The sequence below is a fragment of the Pogonomyrmex barbatus genome, unplaced genomic scaffold (assembly GCF_055798465.1).
Source record: "Pogonomyrmex barbatus isolate J1 unplaced genomic scaffold, ASM5579846v1 scaffold23, whole genome shotgun sequence".
NCBI classification, from domain to species: Eukaryota; Metazoa; Arthropoda; class Insecta; order Hymenoptera; family Formicidae; genus Pogonomyrmex; species Pogonomyrmex barbatus.
In genome coordinates, this window is record NW_028297120.1 from 152,501 (window position 1) to 174,436 (window position 21,936).

The 21,936-nt window shown below is 36.8% G+C and overlaps 1 protein-coding gene and 1 long non-coding RNA gene across 2 annotated transcripts; both read left to right on the plus strand.

The window, feature by feature from the left end:
- The first annotated feature begins 7,645 nt into the window (after positions 1–7,645).
- On the plus strand, positions 7,646–10,259 carry LOC105430713 (uncharacterized). The gene is made up of 3 exons (XR_016139593.1): positions 7,646–8,536; positions 9,308–9,471; positions 9,749–10,259. It is a non-coding gene; the product is annotated as an uncharacterized LOC105430713 (long non-coding RNA).
- A 733-nt stretch (positions 10,260–10,992) lies between these two features.
- LOC105430722 (uncharacterized) lies at positions 10,993–16,302 on the plus strand. Its single transcript, XM_089078563.1, has 9 exons — positions 10,993–12,108; positions 12,328–12,803; positions 13,590–14,198; positions 14,262–14,284; positions 14,328–14,378; positions 14,542–14,645; positions 14,722–14,778; positions 14,908–15,214; positions 15,711–16,302. The coding sequence occupies exons 1-9, from the start codon at positions 11,673–11,675 to the stop codon at positions 15,937–15,939; spliced, it is 2,292 nt and encodes a 763-aa protein (XP_088934689.1). The 5' UTR covers positions 10,993–11,672; the 3' UTR covers positions 15,940–16,302.
- The last annotated feature ends 5,634 nt before the right edge of the window (positions 16,303–21,936 follow it).

The window sequence follows — 21,936 nt, forward strand, 5'->3', positions numbered from 1 at the left end:
AAATAAGATTAGGACGTGATCTCAATCTACACGAAAGAAAAAACTGTGTCTACTGTGGAATTAATCGGGATTACAGCATCATCCGTCGATGTTAATAGATTTTCGCTTTCCCGACGGTGTGAGAAAATTTGATGGACCGAGTAGACTCTACAGGTACAGAAAGGAAGGATAAAAAAATCCAGGTGAAACAGGATGGGGCAAAAACGAGAGAGAGAGAGAGAGAGAGAGAGAGAGAGAGAGAAAGGGAGAAAGAGAGAAAGAGAGAGACGCGCTGTCTGGCCACTCTATAATTTGTCGGGGTGAGTTACCGCCCTTGTCTTTGCTTAACGTTGGGCGTTCGTTCGTTCGTTCGTTCGTTCGTTCGTTCGCTCGCTCGCTCGCTCGTTCATTCGGTTCTCTCTCCGGTGATGCTATCGGCGCATACCTTGCTAGACAGGTGGCCACCCCGTGACACCCACACACGCTCGCCGCATCGGTACATCGCCAGAATTCGGCGCTCTTTATTCGTCCGCCGCGCACCCGCGCGCGCGACGAACGACGGATGATGCGTAAAGGCAGATAAAGCCGAGATTCTCGCTCCATTCTTCGTGCTGTCACGTATATATTACGTAACGTGCGGATTGGACCTTTCGCGCGCGCGGTATACCGATTATAAGACACCCCTGGCTTGAAAAATTGTCCCACACGCTTGTCTAACTTGACAATCCGTGACATCTGAATAATCTTCGGTCACACGTAACGAAAGTTCGCATATTTTGTTTCGTTTAATTAGGATATCAGACATTGTAAATAATAGACATTGTAATATATTTGTGAAACACAAATAATTCCTTAACTCATAATTATAAAAAAGAATTAATAATCGTTAATGTCATAAAAATCATTATATTTATTGAGATTACCTGGGAGAAAGATATTGATCACCATTCAGTGATTTTAAGGCAGTGAATCCGGTTTTGTTTTTTTTTTTCTTTTCACAAGCAATTTTCACAATAACGGTGCGCCATTACCTCTTCCTGGAGGAATCTTTTATTAAGTTATAGAGGTGGATATGTGTATGTGCCTCGCCGGAAAGAGTTTCCATTTCAAGTTAGCGCGACGGCTGTCGCATCCACGTTCGATCGCCAAGCGATAGAGTTAAGATCGGAGGATCCAGCACGGTAGTTCGCGCGGTGGTGGAAACCGTCTGTGTGGTCTGCATGGGTTCCTACCATCCCGTTTCGAGCCCTCTTCTCCCCCTCCCTCTTCCCCCCTCTCCCCCCTCTCCCCCCTCCTCCCTCGCCATCCCCCTCCCCCGTCGCCCTTCTGAGCGCTTCGCCAACGATGACGTTAGTAACACGATATCTGCCCCATCCGCGGCCCGCAGACGGCTTCCATACAGATGTTCCAAAGGGAATAGGACCGAGGTGGCGTACCATTATCCGTTTATGGAACCGCGGTGACGCCCAGTCGCCGATAACGGTAATCAATTTTGCTGTACGCGCGATGAATCGGCGACGATTCGATGGCACGGTCGCTCGCGCGGTTTGCAGTACGAGCCGGTTACACCGCGACATGAATCGATGTCAACCCGGCTTCAAGTTGAGCCTGAAGTTGAGTCAATTGTTTTCTTTAGAAAGGTAAACAAGGACCTCCCGAATCGACCTGTAAAAGCAAATTTTAATGTCATGATGAAAACGCTACTGGAAACTTCTTCAGAAACGCGCATATATAAAGTACACAACATTAACTTTTTGGTCAGAAAAACAGGTAAAACGTTTTTCTAAAAGTGACCTCAAAATAGTGATCTGTTGTAGGACAAAAAAATATTATTGTCATCCAGGGATATTAGCAAGAACCTCTTATTTTTTTTAGTTGAAATATCATATATCTTTTTTTCTTCTTCTCTTCATATTTTTGCACGTGAGAATAATTGATTTATGTAAGAAAGAAGCATATTAGTTCCATATTTTAAAAAAATGAGGATTTCTTCTGTCTTCCCTAGGAGGATCTAGCGGCGATATTTCATTTGTCTGCAACTTTAAAGATGTATTACACCTATTTTTATAATTTTTATATTAATTTTATATAATTTACAATTAAGAACTTATGTAAAACTTATGGATTATTTTAAATTGTGCAAAAGTAATAAAAAAAAAAGTTTAGCAGTGGTTTAAAAACTGTCTTAAAAATTATTTAAATAAATAATTAAAAGTGTGGAAATGTAATTAAGTAATAATGATAAAAATCTCAATTTTTTATATAAGTACTTTAAGTACGCATTGTTTCTTAATAAAAATTTAATTTTTATATACAGAACAATAATCTTTATATCATGATAAAACATTACATAAATCATCTTGAATATTTAAAATATTTATATAAAAAAATTTAAGATTTTTATCTTTATTTCTTAATTACATTTCTATTAAAGCACGTTTCTATTTTACATTTAAATATTTTTTTATTTAGTGAATTAATTTTTTCTAAATCGTCACAAATTACTTTTAAATGCGATCTAGAATAATCTATAATTTTATCATAATTTTTCACATTGTAAATCAAAATAGATAGATAAAGATACTATAATATCTATACTACATCCTTAAAATAACAAGGAAGAACCTTATCGCTCTCCCTGAATTCCAAGATACACAATGACACTGTAACACGTGACGCGTGGACCACCCTGTGTATCTTCAGTAACATACCGAGTGCGACATGATAAAATTACACTTGCTCATCACTGATTATCTCGACGATAATGCAAAACGATCGTTTTGAGAGGACATTAGATATTCGAGCGCGGTCTGGCTGAATTTATCAAGAGTGCTCGCGATTCTTGGTAGCATCGGGCAGAAGCCCACGTGAGAGAACGTGGTACGAGGGGTTGGTGAAGAGGAGAATGGGAGAAGACGGGGGGGAGGGCGGGCGGCAGACAAATGAGTCGGGCTGCGAGACCCTGCGACTCGTTTAATCAAAGTTTGGGATGCGTGCCGCTCGGTCCCGAACTAACTACGTCCGATCATGCTACGAAACCAGCCAGCCAGCCAGCCAGCCAGCCAGTCAGCCAGCTTTACTATACTGACTCGTGCCAGACACTCGCAGACGTTACCGTACAAGTCTACCTATGACTCCACCTTTCCTTCGAGGAACTTCGATTCTCCGACCCTCCGCGAAGAGTTGTTGACTTTGCATTTAATCCGGACAGGAGTTAAATAAAGTTGAATAAAAAATTAAAATATGTCCGGCCTGATGTTTCTTAAAGTACATGAAAAGAACGGTTTTTACTATTTAAAAATTTGGCTAGTTACAGATCTGAAAGTATCTGTTAACTTTGTTTCAAAATTATTATGTACGATGTTCAGATTGATTGATAGAATTTTTGCAGATTTTACATTAGAAATTTTTGCAGTATTATATTGTTATCATGCTTATATAATAATCTTGGTGCTTTACCAAAATTATTTTCAGATCTGTATCTGAAATTTTTAAATTTGTCAGCAAAACTCTTCTTTTCTGTATTGCGATTGTTGTTCATAATATTTATAAATTTCTTTGTAGTCTTTCCTTATGCTATACAAATTCTGTAGTCGCATATGAACTATATACTTTTATTACATATCTCTAAAAATTCAAATGTTAATTTCTAAATGAAAATGATATTCCGAATTACAATAGAATAGGAAGTATTTTATAGTGATAGGAAATATTTTTCATAATTATAACACGTGCATGCATAAGATAATAATAAATAAACACGAAAAGTTAATCTTAATGAAGACTCATATATAAGCAAGAATATTATAATCTTCTTAGAAAAATTTTAATCTTGATTTGTATTGAGTACAAGTATAAATATTCTCATATATATAAGCAAGAATATATTTTCATGTAGAAAATTTTTAGTCTTGAGTTACCGTGGATTATTATAATTTAGTACAATTTGTATCTACTCCACAATGGAGAACTCCTAAAATTTCGAGATTAACATTTCCTCTTTTATATTTATATTCCAATGTTTATGTGTATCCCTTGTAACTATGTAAGATTTTCATTTCAACGTATTTATACTTCCAATTTTTGGCGATACAAAATTAAGAGTGTACATTTCAGTTATTTTTAAGTTAAAATAAAATTATTGGATAACACCGTGTGTTTAGAATCGATCGCTCCGTTGGATTAAATTAAATTCTACGAGTTTCGTGTTGTACGCTACGTTGGAAGATATCAATTTCTGTAGCGAGCCGCGAGAGAAGGCGCCACCGGAATTCGCCGACGAGTCGAAAAAGGGCACGTAGGACCAAGGTGTATGCGACGTGCCTGCCGTGCGACGATAAGTGAAGAAGTCGGGTGACGGGTGAACACGTGAGGATGCACCACGCGCGTGTTTCGTAGGGCGTAGACATAAAGTTGGTGGATATGGTGGCCGTCCCGGTGCGTGCAGGCACCTCGTAGATAAGCAATTACGATGGAATCCGCAGATAAGACGACAAATTCGAATTCCGAGATTCGGGCTCCCGATACGATCGACACGAAGCGTGTGTCCCTCATTCCCCTCCTTCTCTCTCCTTCATCGGATTCCCCGAGGACTCTCAGCTGGTTGCGAACTTCGCGAACGCGCGAAGTATTTACCAAACGCGATAAATCATTGGCGAAACGATAAACGATTGAGATCGTTGATGGTATCGCCTGAATCGAAAAAGATCGCCTGATACGCCCGACGACTATAAATATAGAAATACAGAATTTAAAACTAAAGATATAGAAAATTTTCAAATTTTGAAAAAAGTTGAATAGTTTGGCACGCAAACAAATTCCAAAGAGCGAATCTTGTTGTATTGCGCTTTTTACATTTTTATCATTAAATAGCATTAAATGCATAATTTGTATGCTTTTCTCATTATACAACATATAGATTCCCTTTCTTCCTTCATCTTTCATGAAAAAAAAAAAAAAAAAAAAAAAATCCACGAATTTAAATCATTTACAATTCGCAAGCTTCCTTCGAAGCTTTCGGGGGAAAAAAGTCAAAAAAAAAAAAAAGAAGACCGCGAAAGCGATCGACGGTTTGCCTCGAAAGGTGAAAGTGCGGCTACTACGGAAGTGCGGAAAATCGGTCCGCATGATTCTCTGATCGCGTCGATGCACGCGACCGTCGTTTGTTTTTTTGGTTTCTACGTAAACCGGTGATGCGATCGATTTTCGTAAACTATGCCGACGCAATGCGGTGCGGCGCGACGTGTCGTACGGATGTCAATCACGCGCGGCGTTTGTCGTATTGCGCTGGTGCATGCCGATTTCGCGTGCACGCTCTCTGCCATCCGAAACTGATAATGGGCGTTGCTCCGCGGGCGTAATGCGATACGTTTGTGCGTCGCGCATACGCACGCACGCACGCACGCACGCACGCACGCACGCACGCACGCACGCAGATGCACGCGTGTTGCACGTCAGCGTCACCGGGTCGAGCGCGCGCGCGCGAGCGTATTGGCTGTAAGATCAAACTCAAACGACTTTGCCATTATTTTAACTCTAAACGATGCAACATCGTTTGTCTCGCGCGCAAACGCGAAAAGAGTCTGTGTTTTATCTCGTCCGTCTGTGTAATGAGGATAATGATTGAGGGGGACAGCAATTAGATGACGATACGCGTCAAATTGTAATATCGAAGCGCGAATATATATATGCTTCGTAAAATTAATGAGTCTACGTGAAATGTCAAAAGTTGTAATATTACGTACGTTCCAATAAATAACTCATGATATTTCACTTTTTGCACAAAAATATCACTTCTGTTTTAAACGATAAGATAATAGACGGTCCTCGACAGGATTGGTATCCTATAATTGAATTTATATTAAGAAAAATGAAAAATTAGGATACCTAAGATCCAATCCTGTTGAGCAATGCTATTCATTATTTTATCATTTGAAATTTATCTCGGTTTATCATGTGCTTCTGTTTTATTTTGTTGTACTATATTTTTTTATTTTGTTTATCGCGTACGACTTTAAGTTGCGTGAAATTACCGCGTGCTAAAAATGTATAATTTTCAAATAAAATTACATTACATTTTTTCGACCACGTCGTCGGCACGTTGAAAATCGAGCAAACCTGCTCGAAGAAATAGAATTTAATTTTCATGAGAGAACCGAGAGTTAATTATCGTTTCTTCCTTTCGATGAGCCCTCGAGGACGGGAAAGCCGGAAGTCGTGCCGAAAGATTTATGCGCTTCCGAGTATGGCTCTGACTCTTGCTCCGATACTCACGCCCACAAGCGGCAGTAGATTACGCGGCATTTTTGCATCGTGATGCATCCTGCCGTGTGCCTATGCTCCGTCGCAATTTATGAGTTATGCAAACAACAAGGAAGTCTCGTCGGGGAGCTAAGGGTGCGAGAAGTTGCTCCGCCCTCTTTCCTTTCTTTTACGACGCGTAAACTGGTTTAACAGTCTGGTTCATCTTTCTCTCTCTCTCTCTCTCCTCAATTGTATTACGACAATTTAATGTGTATTATGCAATTTATATTTTATTAATTAATACACTAGTACTTGTGAATATTACCGAACAAATTGATGATTTTTTTTTAAGTCATCGTTTAATTGACATTTGACAAGCTACATGTTTCATGAAATTTTATTATTATCTGTTAATAAAATTTGAAATGTGATGAAATGGGATGAAATATACAGTTTATATGGATATATATACTAAATATATATATATATATATATATGTGTGTGTATATAATGATTAATAAAATCAGTTACCTAAGGGTAACAAAATCTTTTAAATAAGAGATTTGCGATATTATATAAAAATAAAAATAAAGCGCACTTGATGCATTTGAAAAATTACATATATATAGAGATTATTATATAAAATTAATTATATATAAATAAATAAATTATAATATATTGGTTAGAGGCCGCGTGGGTGGAAAAGGCAGATGCGCCTGTCCAAAAAGGAGAGTAGCCTCTTCGCATTGGTCCAACCGTGGTTTCCATGGACGCGAACAATCGATCTGTTCGCCACTGACGTTTGTCTCTTCCACAGAGCATGCTCCAATGAAACCCGGCTCTTCTCGGTCGAAACATTGCGTAATCGGGTCTCTCTAATATAATATATTATTACATGCATTATACACAAGATATATTATAAAGTAATTTTAGCAATTTAAACTTTATTAGAACTGAGTTAAAACCAGACCTGACTTATCACCAGACCCAACAGAATAAGTTAAGATTCTAATCATTGAAGAGAAATATTTATCACAATTAATCGATATTATCATTCTTTATGACAATTAATAATATATTTGGTAATACGGAATACGCGCGCCATTTAATACTATTTACAATTAATACTATTTACAACACTTTTTTTGTCACGGATTCTCTTAATTACGTACACAAATAACAAAATATATTAATTTACTGTCATATTATTTACGTTAATTAGTAATTTCGTTACTGATATACTCGTCGGCGCGATCGTTTAATTGTACAGGTACAGGCGCTCTTGTGTACCAGATTACATTATTATTCTTCAAACCTATTTGTAATAACGCTTTGGCTCGGTGCGTCATGTGAAATTTATTTGTAATTTAATTTACGTTGCCTCGTACAATTCGGGCTGTGTGCCCCGAACGATCGGATGCGCCGGCCGATTTTGTGTCGAGCCGAGCCGGCTGTCAGATCGCTCGGGTAGTCTGACTCCGTATTACGTTACTCGCCTGTACTCGCTCGATTGCGCTCGTTCGCGCTGCCGGCTGGACGTCACCTGACTTTAACTTTGTTTCGAATTAATCGAACTCGAGGCGTCCATAGAGAAGTGCACTCGTTTTGCGCGCGCGCGCGCGCGCGCGCGCGCGCGAACGGGCGGTGTTCATTAAGTAAAATTGATTGCCGTCGTATCGCGAACGTTAAATCGCGCAGTCGGACATTGAAATACGCGAGTCAAATAAAATTTTGTTGGTTCCCTGACTTCCCTGATAGAGCGTATCACGTAATCGTCGCATAATAATTCTTCGCCGAATTTATCGCGAGTTCAATTTGTTCAATTTCAACGAGGTAAAATCGATTATTATCGACATCACAAATTCGTTTATTAATAAATTTTACTGCCACTCGCTTTATTACTATTAATTAATCTGGAAATGTCAATTTGAAAGAGATTTGTTTTTGATGATTACATTATGATAACAGTGATATGATTATATTATGGAGGATATGAGAGCACGCTCGCTTTTTTTTTCAACCCCTCGCTGTCCTGTTCGGTACGAAACTTGCTCGTGCAACTTCGTACTCTCGTTCTAATGCTTTGGCGAACTGCTTCGCCAATTCTACTCATTAACTGTGTTGCACCGCCTGCAACAAAGTGCGCGCTTAAATTACTCCTCGCGAGTATCAGCCGTCAACAACAAGAACTTGGCTCGTTAATGTGGTTGGAAACGACGTAGACCAAGTTCCAAGTTCTGCAACATCCTTATTACGGATTAAGTAACGCTTCGTGGATGCACTCGACTTTGGACGAACGGTATTGTGCAATGAGGTGATTACAACGGTATGCTCAGACAAGTAGAATATATGTACGATAATGTAAATGCATATGTATTCATATATTCTACTTGTCTGCGGACAAGTCCTTTAATTGGAATAGATATAAGCAAACGAATAAAAAATGCGGATATCTATAAGAAAATTATAAATTAAATTATATATTAAATGTTATATATAAATGTTATATAAATATATATATATATATATATATATATATATATATATATATATATTAAATATATATTATATATAAATATTATATATAATTATATATTATATACTAAATATATATAAATATTGTATATAATTATATGTTAATTATATTATATATTATGTATTAAATCTTGCTGTCTTCTTGAGAATTTAAATTATGCTTTATAATACTTTCAATGAAAATATTCATAGAAAAGTAAATGAGCGATAAAGATTTACATCTCGAAATACCGATCGTAATCTGTTTCGCAATGTAAAAACGTAATGACGTAAAATGTTCTTTTTGGTTATAAAAGAATTATAAATTTTCCCCTCTGAGGAAAGAATTATTTTATACAAATTATATATAGATGTCATAAACTGATATGAACAAAAATAAGATATACATATCGTGTAAACTGCTTTCTACTTTTAAGAATTTAAAAAGTAGATTACTCTCTACTTCCGAAAACGCTACATCGGTAAATTCCTACATCCTAAATTCTATCTTAATAAACTTTACTCTACTTTAAATCATGTTCTATAATAACTTTTTATATACATCTCGAAGGTGCATGCCTGCGGCAGTAGCAAGACGAAGTTATGGGATCCGTTTCGCTCGATCCTCGATCAATGGAGAACGACCAAGAGCGAATTCTGCTGGATAGAAGTTCGTCTACCGCGCGACCATCAAAACAAAATCCGGACCAGTCAACTTCCATCTCTCGATGCCAAGTAAATAATGAATATGTAAAGAGTGATCTTTCCTTACTAAAGTATAAATATCCTTACATAATAATCCTTACATAATAATAATCAAATAAATCGTATCGACTCTAATTCATAAATTGTTAATAAATTATAAATCACAATTTATTAACGATTTATAAATTATAAATAGTTAATAAATCATACAGTTGTAAATTTTTAAAATTTAATAAATAAATAAATCATAATTGTAAATTTTTAATTTTAATTATAATCGCAAATGAAATAATAACTGTGTGCACAGAGTGAATTTTGGAGTTCGTTGCAACAGGCCACGTCCAATAATAGCACGAGAGACGGCAACGAGCTTGCGAAGGAAGAATCTAGCGAGCATCTCGAAACTTTAAAATTCGCATTTCAATCCAAGAAGGTCAAGGCTCGCGGAGGAAGAAAAGCAAACGCCAGCAAGCGTAGAGTCACGTTCGCTGATCATTAAACTCGTTCGCGCGACGAGCATTGCGTTATATCACATTAAAAACTGCGGCGAGTGCAAATATTATATTACACATATTCGACCGACGTCTGATCAGATTTTTCCGCATAATAAGATTTTTCAATTTTTCAAAGGCGCGAATACGCAATGATGCGGTTTTTCGTCAGAAAATTCTGTAACCGATATTTTCCAATGATAATCGGCTCGCAGCCGATCATTGAAAAAATAATATAAAATTATCATGTGCATGCATACATTATTGTTGTTATTTGTTACAATAATTTATATATTATTTTTATAATATATATATATATTACTTTTATGTGTGCTATTTATATTCAGCGTGTGTCCAGTATCGTTTAGGAAATATGAGATTCTGCCATGAGAGTCTTTCAATTTGGGTTATTTTATCAGTGGGTGTTTTGATATTCGCGCAATCGACTGTCGATTGTTGAACGCAATGCTATTTTCAAAACGATATATTAAAGCTTCAGATCAATCCTGACACTTATAACAAAATTCTCTGGTATTGCAAACCCTCAAAATTTCAAGTGGATTACGTCTTACGCTATTTTAATTAAATGTCATAACTACGAAACAAAATGAGCGGATTCAGGATATGGGCATTGCAAGATTTATCACACATTTTGGCTACTAAATCTTTGCGGGTATCAACTCGTTTCAAAAAAATTATTTGTTGGTTATAAATAATGTATATTTTTAACAAGTTGTAATTTGCATTGATTTTGATATCAAGACTAATTTGCAAATTAAAAGATATACATAAAAATAAGAATTATTTTAAGTTTAACATAAATAACCCAATCGTGTTTAATATTCAATTCGATTAATTTAATATTAAATTATGCTTTTTGAATAATTTGTTTCTTTATAATAAATTAGCATGAAACACACCTGTCCTTGAATACATTTAAGTGCTGCCTTTTGAGGTTTCTAAAATTTTCTCGCAAGAAGAAAAATGTTTATGAGAGCAGGCAAATTAATTTATCAACAATCTCTAACAATCTGGAATCTATTTATACAACATGGATGGCTTTACCTGAAATCACTGCAATAACTACCAATTTTCAATTTCCTATGCACTTTTTGCATTCTAAAACGAATACGGAAATAATATGTTCTGAGATGTTAAAGCCTCTCATCAAATTCAATGAATTGATAAGTGGAAATTCAATGTCTAGAAGGAAGTCATATCATCAGATGTTTTCAAATAGCCAGACTGATGATAACAGCTTTATAGAAAATGATAACAATGTGACGGTTGCTAATAATCGCAATTCAAAAGTAATTTTTATGCTTCAAAAAAATAAAAAATCCAAAATTAATCGTATGATTACGCAAATATGGACTGATGATTTGCCAAATTGCATCGCTCCGAAAAATATGGATTCTCCATTTTTCGTAAAGTCGAAATTAGAAACATCAGAAATCAAGCAGCAACAATTACAACATAATCAACATTTACGAAAATATGACTCATCGCAATCTCCGGAATCTCGAACTTACATGCAGAGAAATCTTTTTTCGAGCACGATGACGCAACAGATTCCACAATTTTTACAAATTATTTGTAACTTGCAAACGCCTGCAATCGTCTCTAAACCATTGCCATCTTTATTTAAAACAATGCAGGAATCGAGTGTAATAATGAAAACGCAAAAATGTATAAAAAATACAGCGAAATCGCATGCAAAAATAGGTAAAGAGAAATTCCATGAATTTAATTATCATATATATTAAAATGTTGAATTTTACGAAACATTATCTAAAATTTATAGAAATTCCACGCGACGTTCTGTCAGAATATTCCTCTGTAAAACGATCATATCGCGCTTGGAAGATCTCTAAAATTGAGAATGACGTAATAAAACGTGATGACCATCATTTCTTCACTTCCGATTTTCGGACAATGAGACAAGAAGAAAGCGCGTATGAGTCGTCTCGATTTGATCAATTAGCTCATTCCGGAAGTTCAAGAAATCAAGAATCTCGAAGTCCCTTGTCGTGTCTACCTTCTATATCGCGTCGCATTTTCTCCTCAAAAAGTTGCACCGCGATTCAGAAATCTGTACGAACGATTAAAAATTCTATAAAAGATTTGAACGCGAATGCATCAGTTATTCGCTTGAAAAGCACGCGATCACATTCAGGTATTTTTCCTTCTCGATAATAATTTCTCAATTTATTAAATTTGTACTTACATGTAATCCTTTAATCTGCCCTCGTTATATGCATTTAATCAATGCAGATTAAGTAATCTAATATAATTTATCAGTAAAAATGTAATAAGAATAATAGTTTTAAATCTAATTCACCTTTATATTAGCGAATTAAATATTTTACCTTCAACGAGAGATTATCAATCGTAGGCTACGGTTCCCTGGCAAAACTGCAATTTTCCTGCGACGCTTCAAGGTCGGAAAAATCCGTCGACTGCGAGGACGATAAATCGCGATCGAAAGTCGAAGGAAAGATCAAAGACTACGGTTCGTGTTCTCAGAAGGTTGCAAAGGACTGTCGTCGTGTCGAGAACAAAAATATCTGCGGGAAAACGCGCTCGCGGCGGAAAAATTCGGTCGACCGAAATTGTATCTCATCCCAAGATGACGCTTGTAAAAACCGACAGAGGACAGAATCCAAACATTACACGTGTCCCGAACTAAAAGAGCGGATACCGTGCACTTGGAAAGATAATCGATGTCCTGAGGATCGTCAAAAGTGCGATACGAAAAAACGAGCATTGTCAAAGGATCGACAATCGAGAAATTCCAAATGTTCGCAGGATATCAGCACAAAATGTAGCAAAAGTAACATAAAACTGCATAATTATTGCTACAACATTACATAGAACGTTTAAGATATATTCAAATATAATTTAATATTCATCCAATGTGAAATTAATATTACTCGTACATTCAGGGCATTGTAGATAAGTGGACAAAAATTATTGTTGCTATCATCCAATTTAGTCTTATCTTATCTCTATCGATTTGTCTATTTTTCAATTTTGCTACAATTTTTATCTTACTTGCTGTATAATTTTATATTTTTTTTTTTCTATTTTATTATCTAACTCTTTTCCCTAATTTTTCTTTCGTCGTACACTGAGAAAAAGACTAATTTAGATTTAGCAATTCTATTTGTTTGACTTGAATTTATTTAACTTAAACAACATAATTTTATATTAAACATCACTTTGTTGAATTAAGAGTTTTGTTGTTTTGTAGAATGTGCTATATTGTTTGATAAAAAGAACACACAACATTATTTAAAAGAAATAAAATTTATCTTTAAATTAAATAATATTTTGTTTGGCTAAATTAAATATTGTTACAATGAAGGAAAAAGATTCTTTAATATTGTTGAAACAATATAATATATAACAAAAATAACATTATTTCTTCAAACAATTTATTAAATAAGTATTTTATTTAAAATAAATTTATTTATTATTTGAGAAACCAAACAATCAAATTTGTTGAATCAACAATTGATTTGTTTGGACTATTTAAAAAAATTAATTTCTTGGAATCTAATAAAATTTATTCCAATCCAAAGAAATCGTCCTCTCTGTATACTTTTATACTTCTATACTTATACTTTTATACTTAACATTTCGATACATTGACTATTAGCACGGCGGTCACACAAACGGTGCGATTCGATGAAGGAAAAGAATGAAAAGAAGGAAAAGAATTGTGAATCAAAATATGAGAAACAGTGCGAAAAGCGTGACACCATCGAAAAAGAGAGGCGAAACTGCACCGAAAGCGATCGAAAGCGATTCGACAGTCGGAGAAAAAATTCTTCCCGAGCCAGTAATGAAAGCTGCCGCAAAGGAAAGGAAAAACGGTATTACTCGCAGCAATCGATATTTCCCATCCCGTGGAATCTTAACTCTTTCTTCACTTCGATTCCTGATATTCTTGATACGAACATTAGCAAAACAACACAGAGATTTTATGCTAGTTGTAACAAAAGCGAAGAGGAACTAAAACAGATTTGCGAGAAACGAAAGCAAAAGTGTAAAACTAAGAAAAAAGAAAAAAAATGCGTGAAAGGTCCAGCTAAGTGTATATCGAGAAAGAAACCTATTAAGAAAATGCAAACCTGCAGTCAGCAAAAAGAGAAAGATAAGAAATTACGTGAACCCACCAATCACGAGAAATACTGTGCCAACAGAAAGAAAGCATTTAAAATAGGTTTATTATATGTTATATTATTGTATTATATTTTTTTATATGTATAAATATAAAAAGATTACGTAATATATTTTCAAACCCTTTTGTAATTTATGAAAAAGTGTACAGCAGTTAGTTCATTAGCGTTTTTATTATATTTTTAAATAAATTTTATATTTTCATTGCAGACGAGAAACTGATGATAGAGAAACCATCAATAAAATCATGTACTACAAAAGGTAAATTCTATAATGATTGAGTTCTGAAGTTCTTTTTTTTTTCTATTTTTATATTATATTTTATATTTTCATTGCAGACGAGAAACTGATAGAGAAACCAACGAAACCATCGATAAAATCATGTACTACAAAAGGTAAATTCTATAATGATTGAGTTCTGAAGTTCTTTTTTTTTCTATTTTTATATTATATTTTATATTTTCATTGCAGACGAGAAACTGATAGAGAGACCAACGAAACCATCAATAAAATCATGTACTACAAAAGGTAAATTCTATAATGATTGAGTTCTGAAGTTCTTTTTTTTTCTATTTTTATATTATATTTTATATTTTCATTGCAGACGAGAAACTGATAGAGAGACTAACGAAACCATCAATAAAATCATGTACTACAAAAGGTAAATTCTATAATGATTGAGTTCTGAAGTTCTTTTTTTTTCTATTTTTATATTATATTTTATAAGAAGAGAGAAGCATCATTATACCATATTTTTAATTAATTATGATTATTTAATATCTTCTTGCAGATAAAAAGCCAAAAGATAAAAAGCCAAAAGATAAAAAGGCACAAATAAAAGAACAGACAGATCGCGAGTTTAAAGAGATAGAAGAATGCAAAAAAATCCTTAAAAAAGAAAAACAGAAAAAAAATGCTAAAACCAAGATGGTTTCCATAGAATATCAGCCGACCGGCTTAGATCCGACGATCAGTTCGTGTGAAGAACAAAAAAAGAAGTTTACAAATACGCTAAATGACTCGATCGTTTCTGCCTTATTCAAATCGCTCAATATCAAATCTAACATTATCAATAGTCAGATTCCATTTATTGCCAAGTTAGTACCTTTTTAATTTTGCTTCCGTCCTTAACAACGTTTTCGAAACTTTAAGATTAATTAATTCAGGGAGAATACACGATGGGAAAAAATGATGTTCAATCTAATTAAATGTTTAATATTATTAATTAAATAAGATTGATGTTCTATCAATCTAATTAAAAGTATAATAATTATTAATAAAACAAATACTATAAAAATTTATTTATAAATATTATTACTATACTATATCTATTAATAGTTGATTATTGAATTAACAAGATTATTTCCGGTTAGAGTGACACTGTTATTATATCGTCATTCTTATTTCTGTGTAATCTTTTTTACGAATTTAACGTGTCTAATAACTTTTATGATCTGATTATAGTAATTCTCTTTCTATAATTTATATCATTGGGATTCGACGCAATAATCCGTCATATTTTATCATAGCTATACTTGAGATCATTTGTTATTTGCTTGCAGCAAAGAATTATTTCATACGATGTAATTACAGGAATGTCGAATTGTTCAATCTGATGTTTGATCGATCGTTTTCTACCGCGAATCCAAATTATAAGGATGATTTTGTTATCGAACGAACTAAAGGTCATGATAAGACGGCTCAGAACTGTTTTGCGAATAGCGACGATTTTATTCAAGGGGATGAATTGCCGAATTATATTGAAATAGAAAATGAGAAGGAGGAGAATAAAGAAGAAGAAGAAGACGATGATTATGCTTGATTATGATTGTGCCACAATCGAGCGATCTCCGAATCATCACTTAAATATGCGAAAAATAAAGATAGAGAACAATTTAATATGTAGGTAATACAAAGAAACTTCTTTTATTATTATCTTACACTCTATCATAAATAATATCTTTAAAAAAAAGACACGCAACAAACACTTCTGATTTTATCTGCATGTCGTTTTATCTTTTTTAAATCTGCTTAAGAAAATGTTTGCGTTTGTCTCTTTCAGATATAGTGAAGTCTATAAGAACACGTAATTTTTTTCATGACAATGTATCTTCCTCGCGTGTAAACATGTAATAACGTTAATAAATGTACAGTCATGTCGAATGTATCTTATCCCTAGTCAGGAATATCACAATCCTGATTGTACTCTAAGTACAAGTAATCAATTACTCCGTGTGACATCACCTCGCCTATGAACCGATAGTCGATCCATTCCCAGATATTACTTAACTAGGCTTCACTCTGTGGACGATAAGATAAAATTACTCTCTCCGATATAACACGATCGGACGATCGTCGATTACTCCCCGGAGGACGGACGCGAGTCGTCGTACGAGTACGAAACGCGAATGCGAGGCGCTTTTTCGGGACGCTTGTGCTCCTTCACGAGCACGTCTTTGTAGCTCGACGGAGGCGGTGAATGGCGGTGGACCAGGAGGCCCAATTACGAGTTATTCAGTCCTCACCACAGGGCACCGCGAGCATGCCGCTCTTCATCCTCCGGTGTACGCACCTATATACCTGTATGCGCCTCTCCCTTCGTTTCGCGGTAAGAGCGAGAAGGAGCGCGCGAGCCGGGATTGTGACGCGGAACGAGGGGGTTGAAACGCGGGACGAAAGGTAGGGAACGTGAGGACGTCTCTGCGGGATTATTCCCGCTGCCACTTATGGGAATGCGATACGACGCTTTCCGTCGGATGCTCTCTTGCGTTTTCGCATTGTTACGCAACCGTCCTTCTCGCGACCGTGTTCACCCTCGTGCACCCCGACAAAGGGAATCAATGTCAATGCGCGCTGCGGTGCACCCTGCGGAGAGGATGCGGACACCGTAACGCTGAAATAATGATCAAGCGCATGTAATAAGTGCACGCAAATATGTGCGAATGCGGATTAAAATAAAGTCGCGCTATGCGCGTTATGCCGTAACGATCGCGCGAAATGTCAAGAGTTCAAAGTTGAGCTGTTAAAATTTGTCCAGTGCCAAAATTTCTTCAAACTTTTGCGCTACATTTTTACAATTATTTATTATTTTGTAACCTTTGTCATCATCCCTTTAATAAGCTCAGACTAACAATTTGTAATCATTTAACATCATTTAATTCTCATCATTTCTTAATTAAATACTGATTACACTAATCTATTTTAATCAAAACTTACTTTTCTTTATCAATAAAATTTTGTATAATGTTTTTCTATCTTGCCAAATTTTTACCACGCTTAAAATAAGTGAGAAAAAGATATAAGTTATAATTATATATTTTCTTATTTATATATTTTTTACTTATTATTTTTAAATTTGATTACATTATATATATATATATATAAAAGAATGCTAATAACGTGTGCGTGTGTGTGTGTGTGTGTGTGTGTGTGTGTGTGTGTGTGTGTGTGTGTTGTGTATGTTATTAGCATTCTTTCGATTTCCTAAATGATAGTTCTACTAATATCACATACGCTTAAATTTATTTTAAAAAATCTGCAGTTATTTATACGCACTTGTTTATACGCAATTATTTATACGCACTGCGTACTACACCTTTACTCTTCAATTTTCGTTTCAATTTCTATTTAACGAAACTGTTTACATCGTACTCGATCAGGCGCGCAAAGTAAAGTGACGATGAGGGCATCATAACGAATGCGAATCTTGTCCCATCAGCAAGATCGAACGGTTGATTTCGTGGCTCTTTAGGATGAGTGCTGGGAGGGTTCCTTAGACGTCACATTATGGTGTCAACGGCTTCATCGTGGACCACAAAACGCTGGCATCCGTATATCGAGGATGAATGACGACGCGACGGGTGGCAGAGAGGCGTATACAATTCGAATAAAATGTATCAATTCCGTTCTCGTAACGCTGGGATTTTTTTTTCCTCAAGGATCGATTGTGCGGTTCTCGAAAGAAATCCGCGCAACGGACATCAACGTCTCTTATTGCGCAATGTTGTTAAATTATATAATCCGACGCGACAGATTTAATAAGTATTGTGAATTATTGCATAACGCAGGTTTCGTTCAAATCAAGCACTATCTATAGATAAGATAATTACAGACTCGCTCTTCGTCATCTTGTATAGGTTTATCAATATTGTTAACACCATGTAAAAAAAGATCATAATTGAGAAGATTGGTTACCCGTTTGAATTTATACATTGCATCCGTCGGCATTGCATCGCCGTCGGAGCATCGCAACGAATGCAAAATTCTACGTTACGTGTGATTTATTCGGAATCAAATCTTTTTTTAAGAAAAAGATTTAATTCCAATTTTTCCCTACTGATTATGCATAGTTCAAAATGTATTGTTATAATGCAACGCGATAGAAATTTGAATTCGAGAGAGAGCGTTTTGCAATGCATGATACATCTGCAATCTGGAAAATGTCAGAATTGAAAATGACAAATGTAAATTTTCAAAAAACTGTCTTCCCGCAAATTTGTTTTTTTTTTTCAAATTCAAGCATCGTTTAGTAAAGCAAAATACGGAAAAGACGGAAGACTTATGGTCCACGGTAGCTTTTCAATAGTCAGAAGAGTCAATCACTGTCAGTCCTATGTAGCCCAAGTCAAGCTATCTTCCGTACACACATGCTTCACACATACACTAACCCATTGTTTTTAGGCAACTGAACGTGTTCTCAAAAATTCAGAGAAAAACTCCTAAAAAAATAATATAAAAGTGTTTAGTCACAATCGTTTTTCTTGCATCATAACTCCCATATCTTGTGTATATGTATTTTTATAAAAAAAAAAACCTGCAAAAAAAACTTTATACGTATTTTACTTTAGCAGTAATAAATAATAGCAAAATAATGTGCAAAATAAATTTATATTTTTATTATATAAATTGAAAAAATAATGCAGAAGGAAAACCTGAATATCTCAAGCGAACCACCAACAACCAGTAGTGTGTTTTGTAAGATAGTTCTTTGTGCAAAATTTTAGAATTAAAATATATCACATCTCATATGTTTACGTTGTGTTTTACAAATTTTCTTCTATCCTCTCGGAAAAGGCTCTCGTAAGATCGCGAACGTTCAACGTAGGGGCGCGTCGCCGGGCGATGTGCCATCGCTGCTTTCTTTCGCTAAATCGTTCGGTGTCGGCGATTTCGCTTTAACGGGGGAGACTGCGCGACGTGTGTTATTCCAGCCCGACGACGAGCGTGTGGTGCCTTAAGTAACATAAAAACGCAAGCGCTCTGTCCATGAAACTTTATCCAACTTCTGTTGTAAGTAGCTTCTAAGCGACGTACCTTTCTTTCGCGGGGGCGTTCATAAGCCCCGCGAGTGCTATAAATCGATTTTTCCCCGGGGAAGAATAAGCCGTTGCTCTCTATCTCCTCCCCCTCCCTCCTCCTCCTCTTCTTTCTCTCCCTTTCTTTTTTCCTCTTTCTCTCTCTCTCTCTCTCTCTCTCTCTCTCTCTCTCTCTCTCTCTCTCTCTCTCTCTCTCTCTCTCTCTCTCTCTCTCTCTCTCTCTCTCTCTCTCTCTCTCTCTCTCTCTCTCTCTCTCTCTCTCTCTCTCTTTCTGTCTCACACTCCTACCTTCTTTTCTCCACTCTTTTCTCTTAGCAAGTACAAATAAGTCGACGCTAATAACGAGAGTTTTTAATGCTTTCTTCATTTATTTTCCTACGATAGGTATGTGCTTTTCCTCGTAACTTGCATAATGAATAAATAACAATGCTACGGTAGAGCACGCATTCGATTCAAACAATGCTTCTAGCGTGATAGACGTCACAACGCTATTAATCTCACGAACGATATGCCGCATGAATTTGCCAAATGACGTAATCTGAAATTTGCTTTCTGATCCGCAAAATGTATTACTATTTCACATATACATACACTTATATATATATATATATATATATATATATATATATATAAATCTGCAATAAATTAAAACTAAACATCAATCTGTAAGGATAACATATGTCTCCCCCCTTTTTTCTTTCTTTCAATCTATATTTTTAATGTCCTCTTTACAGAATTCCCTGCCTCTCTTTCTTCTTCCTCGAGGATTTGCTGACAAAAAAGCAAATAATTGATGAAGAATCGTATTCTGTATATACATCATATACGTATGCGTGATTTCGAGATTTACACATGGAGATAACATTTGCTACGCATCGACGTAAAAATTGCGTCGCCCTGCCGCTGTGCGTGCGTCATTAAAAGAAGTAGACATCCAGAAAAGCCGGAATTTAACGAGCTCCTCGCAAGGATCTGGATGCAATTCGTTCGCGTGTCTCTCCCTCCCTTTCTCAGTCTCTCTCTCTCTCTCTCTCTCTCTCTCTCTCTCTCTCTCTCTCTCTCTCTCCCTCTCTCTCTCTCTCTTCTCTCTCTCTCTCTCTCTCTCTCTCTCTCTCTCTCTCTCTCTCTCTCTCTCTCTCTCTCTCTCTCATCTCTCTCTCTCTCTCTCTCTCTCTCTCTCTCTCTCTCTCTCTCTCTCTCTCTCTCTCTCTCTCTCTCTCTCTCTCTCTCTCTCTCTCTCTCTCTCTCTCTCTCTCTCTCTCTCTCTCTCTCTCTCTCTCACTCCTTCCCTCTCCCTCTCTTTCTCACTCTTTCTCTCTCTTTCCTTTTCTCCGCTCGTGCCGGACGTTCGTAACGAGGCTCATTTGGTGGCACGCGCGCGACCAATGGCGCGACGGTATGGTGGCCGCGGCCATGCCCAGCGGCCAATGGGGCCGCGCATCACGCAGCTGTCATCTTGGCCACGCCCCTCGCCAATCCACACCACGTCGCGCATGACGCGCTCGGCTCGCCTCGCCGACACCGCCGCATCGCCAGTCCCTTCTGGTGCGCGCGTGAGGAGAGTGTCTCTCTCTCGCGCGGCAGCGAGAGAGACAAGAACGGCCCATTGATCCACCGCCTCGAATCGGCCTGCTCCGCTCTCTGCGATCCACATCACGATCATCGAATGCAGATCGAAATCACTTTTGGGGGCGAGACACAATCTGGTACGCGTCAAATTAAAATCGCTTTCGTGCGCGTCCACCAGAGGATCGCTCGAGCCGCAGCCGGTGTGTTTCCGCGATGATAAATATCGCGGGCGTATGCTTCTCGAGTGAATCAGCTAAAACGGCCCGTCGCCGAGTGGAATTTTTCGGGCGCAGCCGTTCTACGCGAAAACACGAGAACGAGACTGTGAGTTATCAAACGTTTACTCCAAAGATCAAAATCCCAGCTCACGTCAGAGGAGACCGTTTAGTGATCAAATCAGTGCCGATTCTCGGTTGCCTCGAGACGCATAGTGTTTGGCAAATGTGAAAATACATCAGCGGGATAAGATTATCTTCATCGTCCTATTATCTCATTGAGAATCGTGAGAAGAAGCATTGCTCCGATAAGTACTAGTAAGTTGTCGAGTGGCGTTGAAGAAGGTGAAAATTCGAAGGTGGAGGCGATTTAGTGACATCTTCGAGAGGAGAGAGCGTCGCGACGAGAGGCGCCGATGGGGTTCAAGGAGAGCGAGGGAGACGCTCGTTAAGGCGCATCTAATAATAACAACGCGCTCGCGAGTGTACCAAGCGATCTATAAATACGATCGCTTGGCCCCGTGAAACACGAGCCCGTGGATTTCACGGGTGCAACCTGTGTACCGACGGCGAGAGACCAAGAGAGAGAGAGAGAGAGGGAGAAAGAGAGAGAGGAAGAAAGAAAGCAGCGAGTCGAAAGAAGTAGTGAAACGCCGAATGGACGAACTCTATCGAATGGGATCAATTCGGCGGAAGTGCTTTTTCGGTGGAAATGATCTC

Excerpts from the sequence above, each read along its gene's own strand:
- LOC105430722 (XM_089078563.1), top strand. The coding sequence starts at position 11,673 with ATGAATTTAATTATCATATATATTAAAATGTTGAATTTTACGAAACAT. Across the intron at positions 14,199-14,261 it reads TATTGTATTATATTTTTTTA|TGTACAGCAGTTAGTTCATT; the intron begins TATGTATAAATA and ends TTTATGAAAAAG. Across the intron at positions 14,779-14,907 it reads AAAATCATGTACTACAAAAG|ATAAAAAGCCAAAAGATAAA; the intron begins GTAAATTCTATA and ends ATCTTCTTGCAG.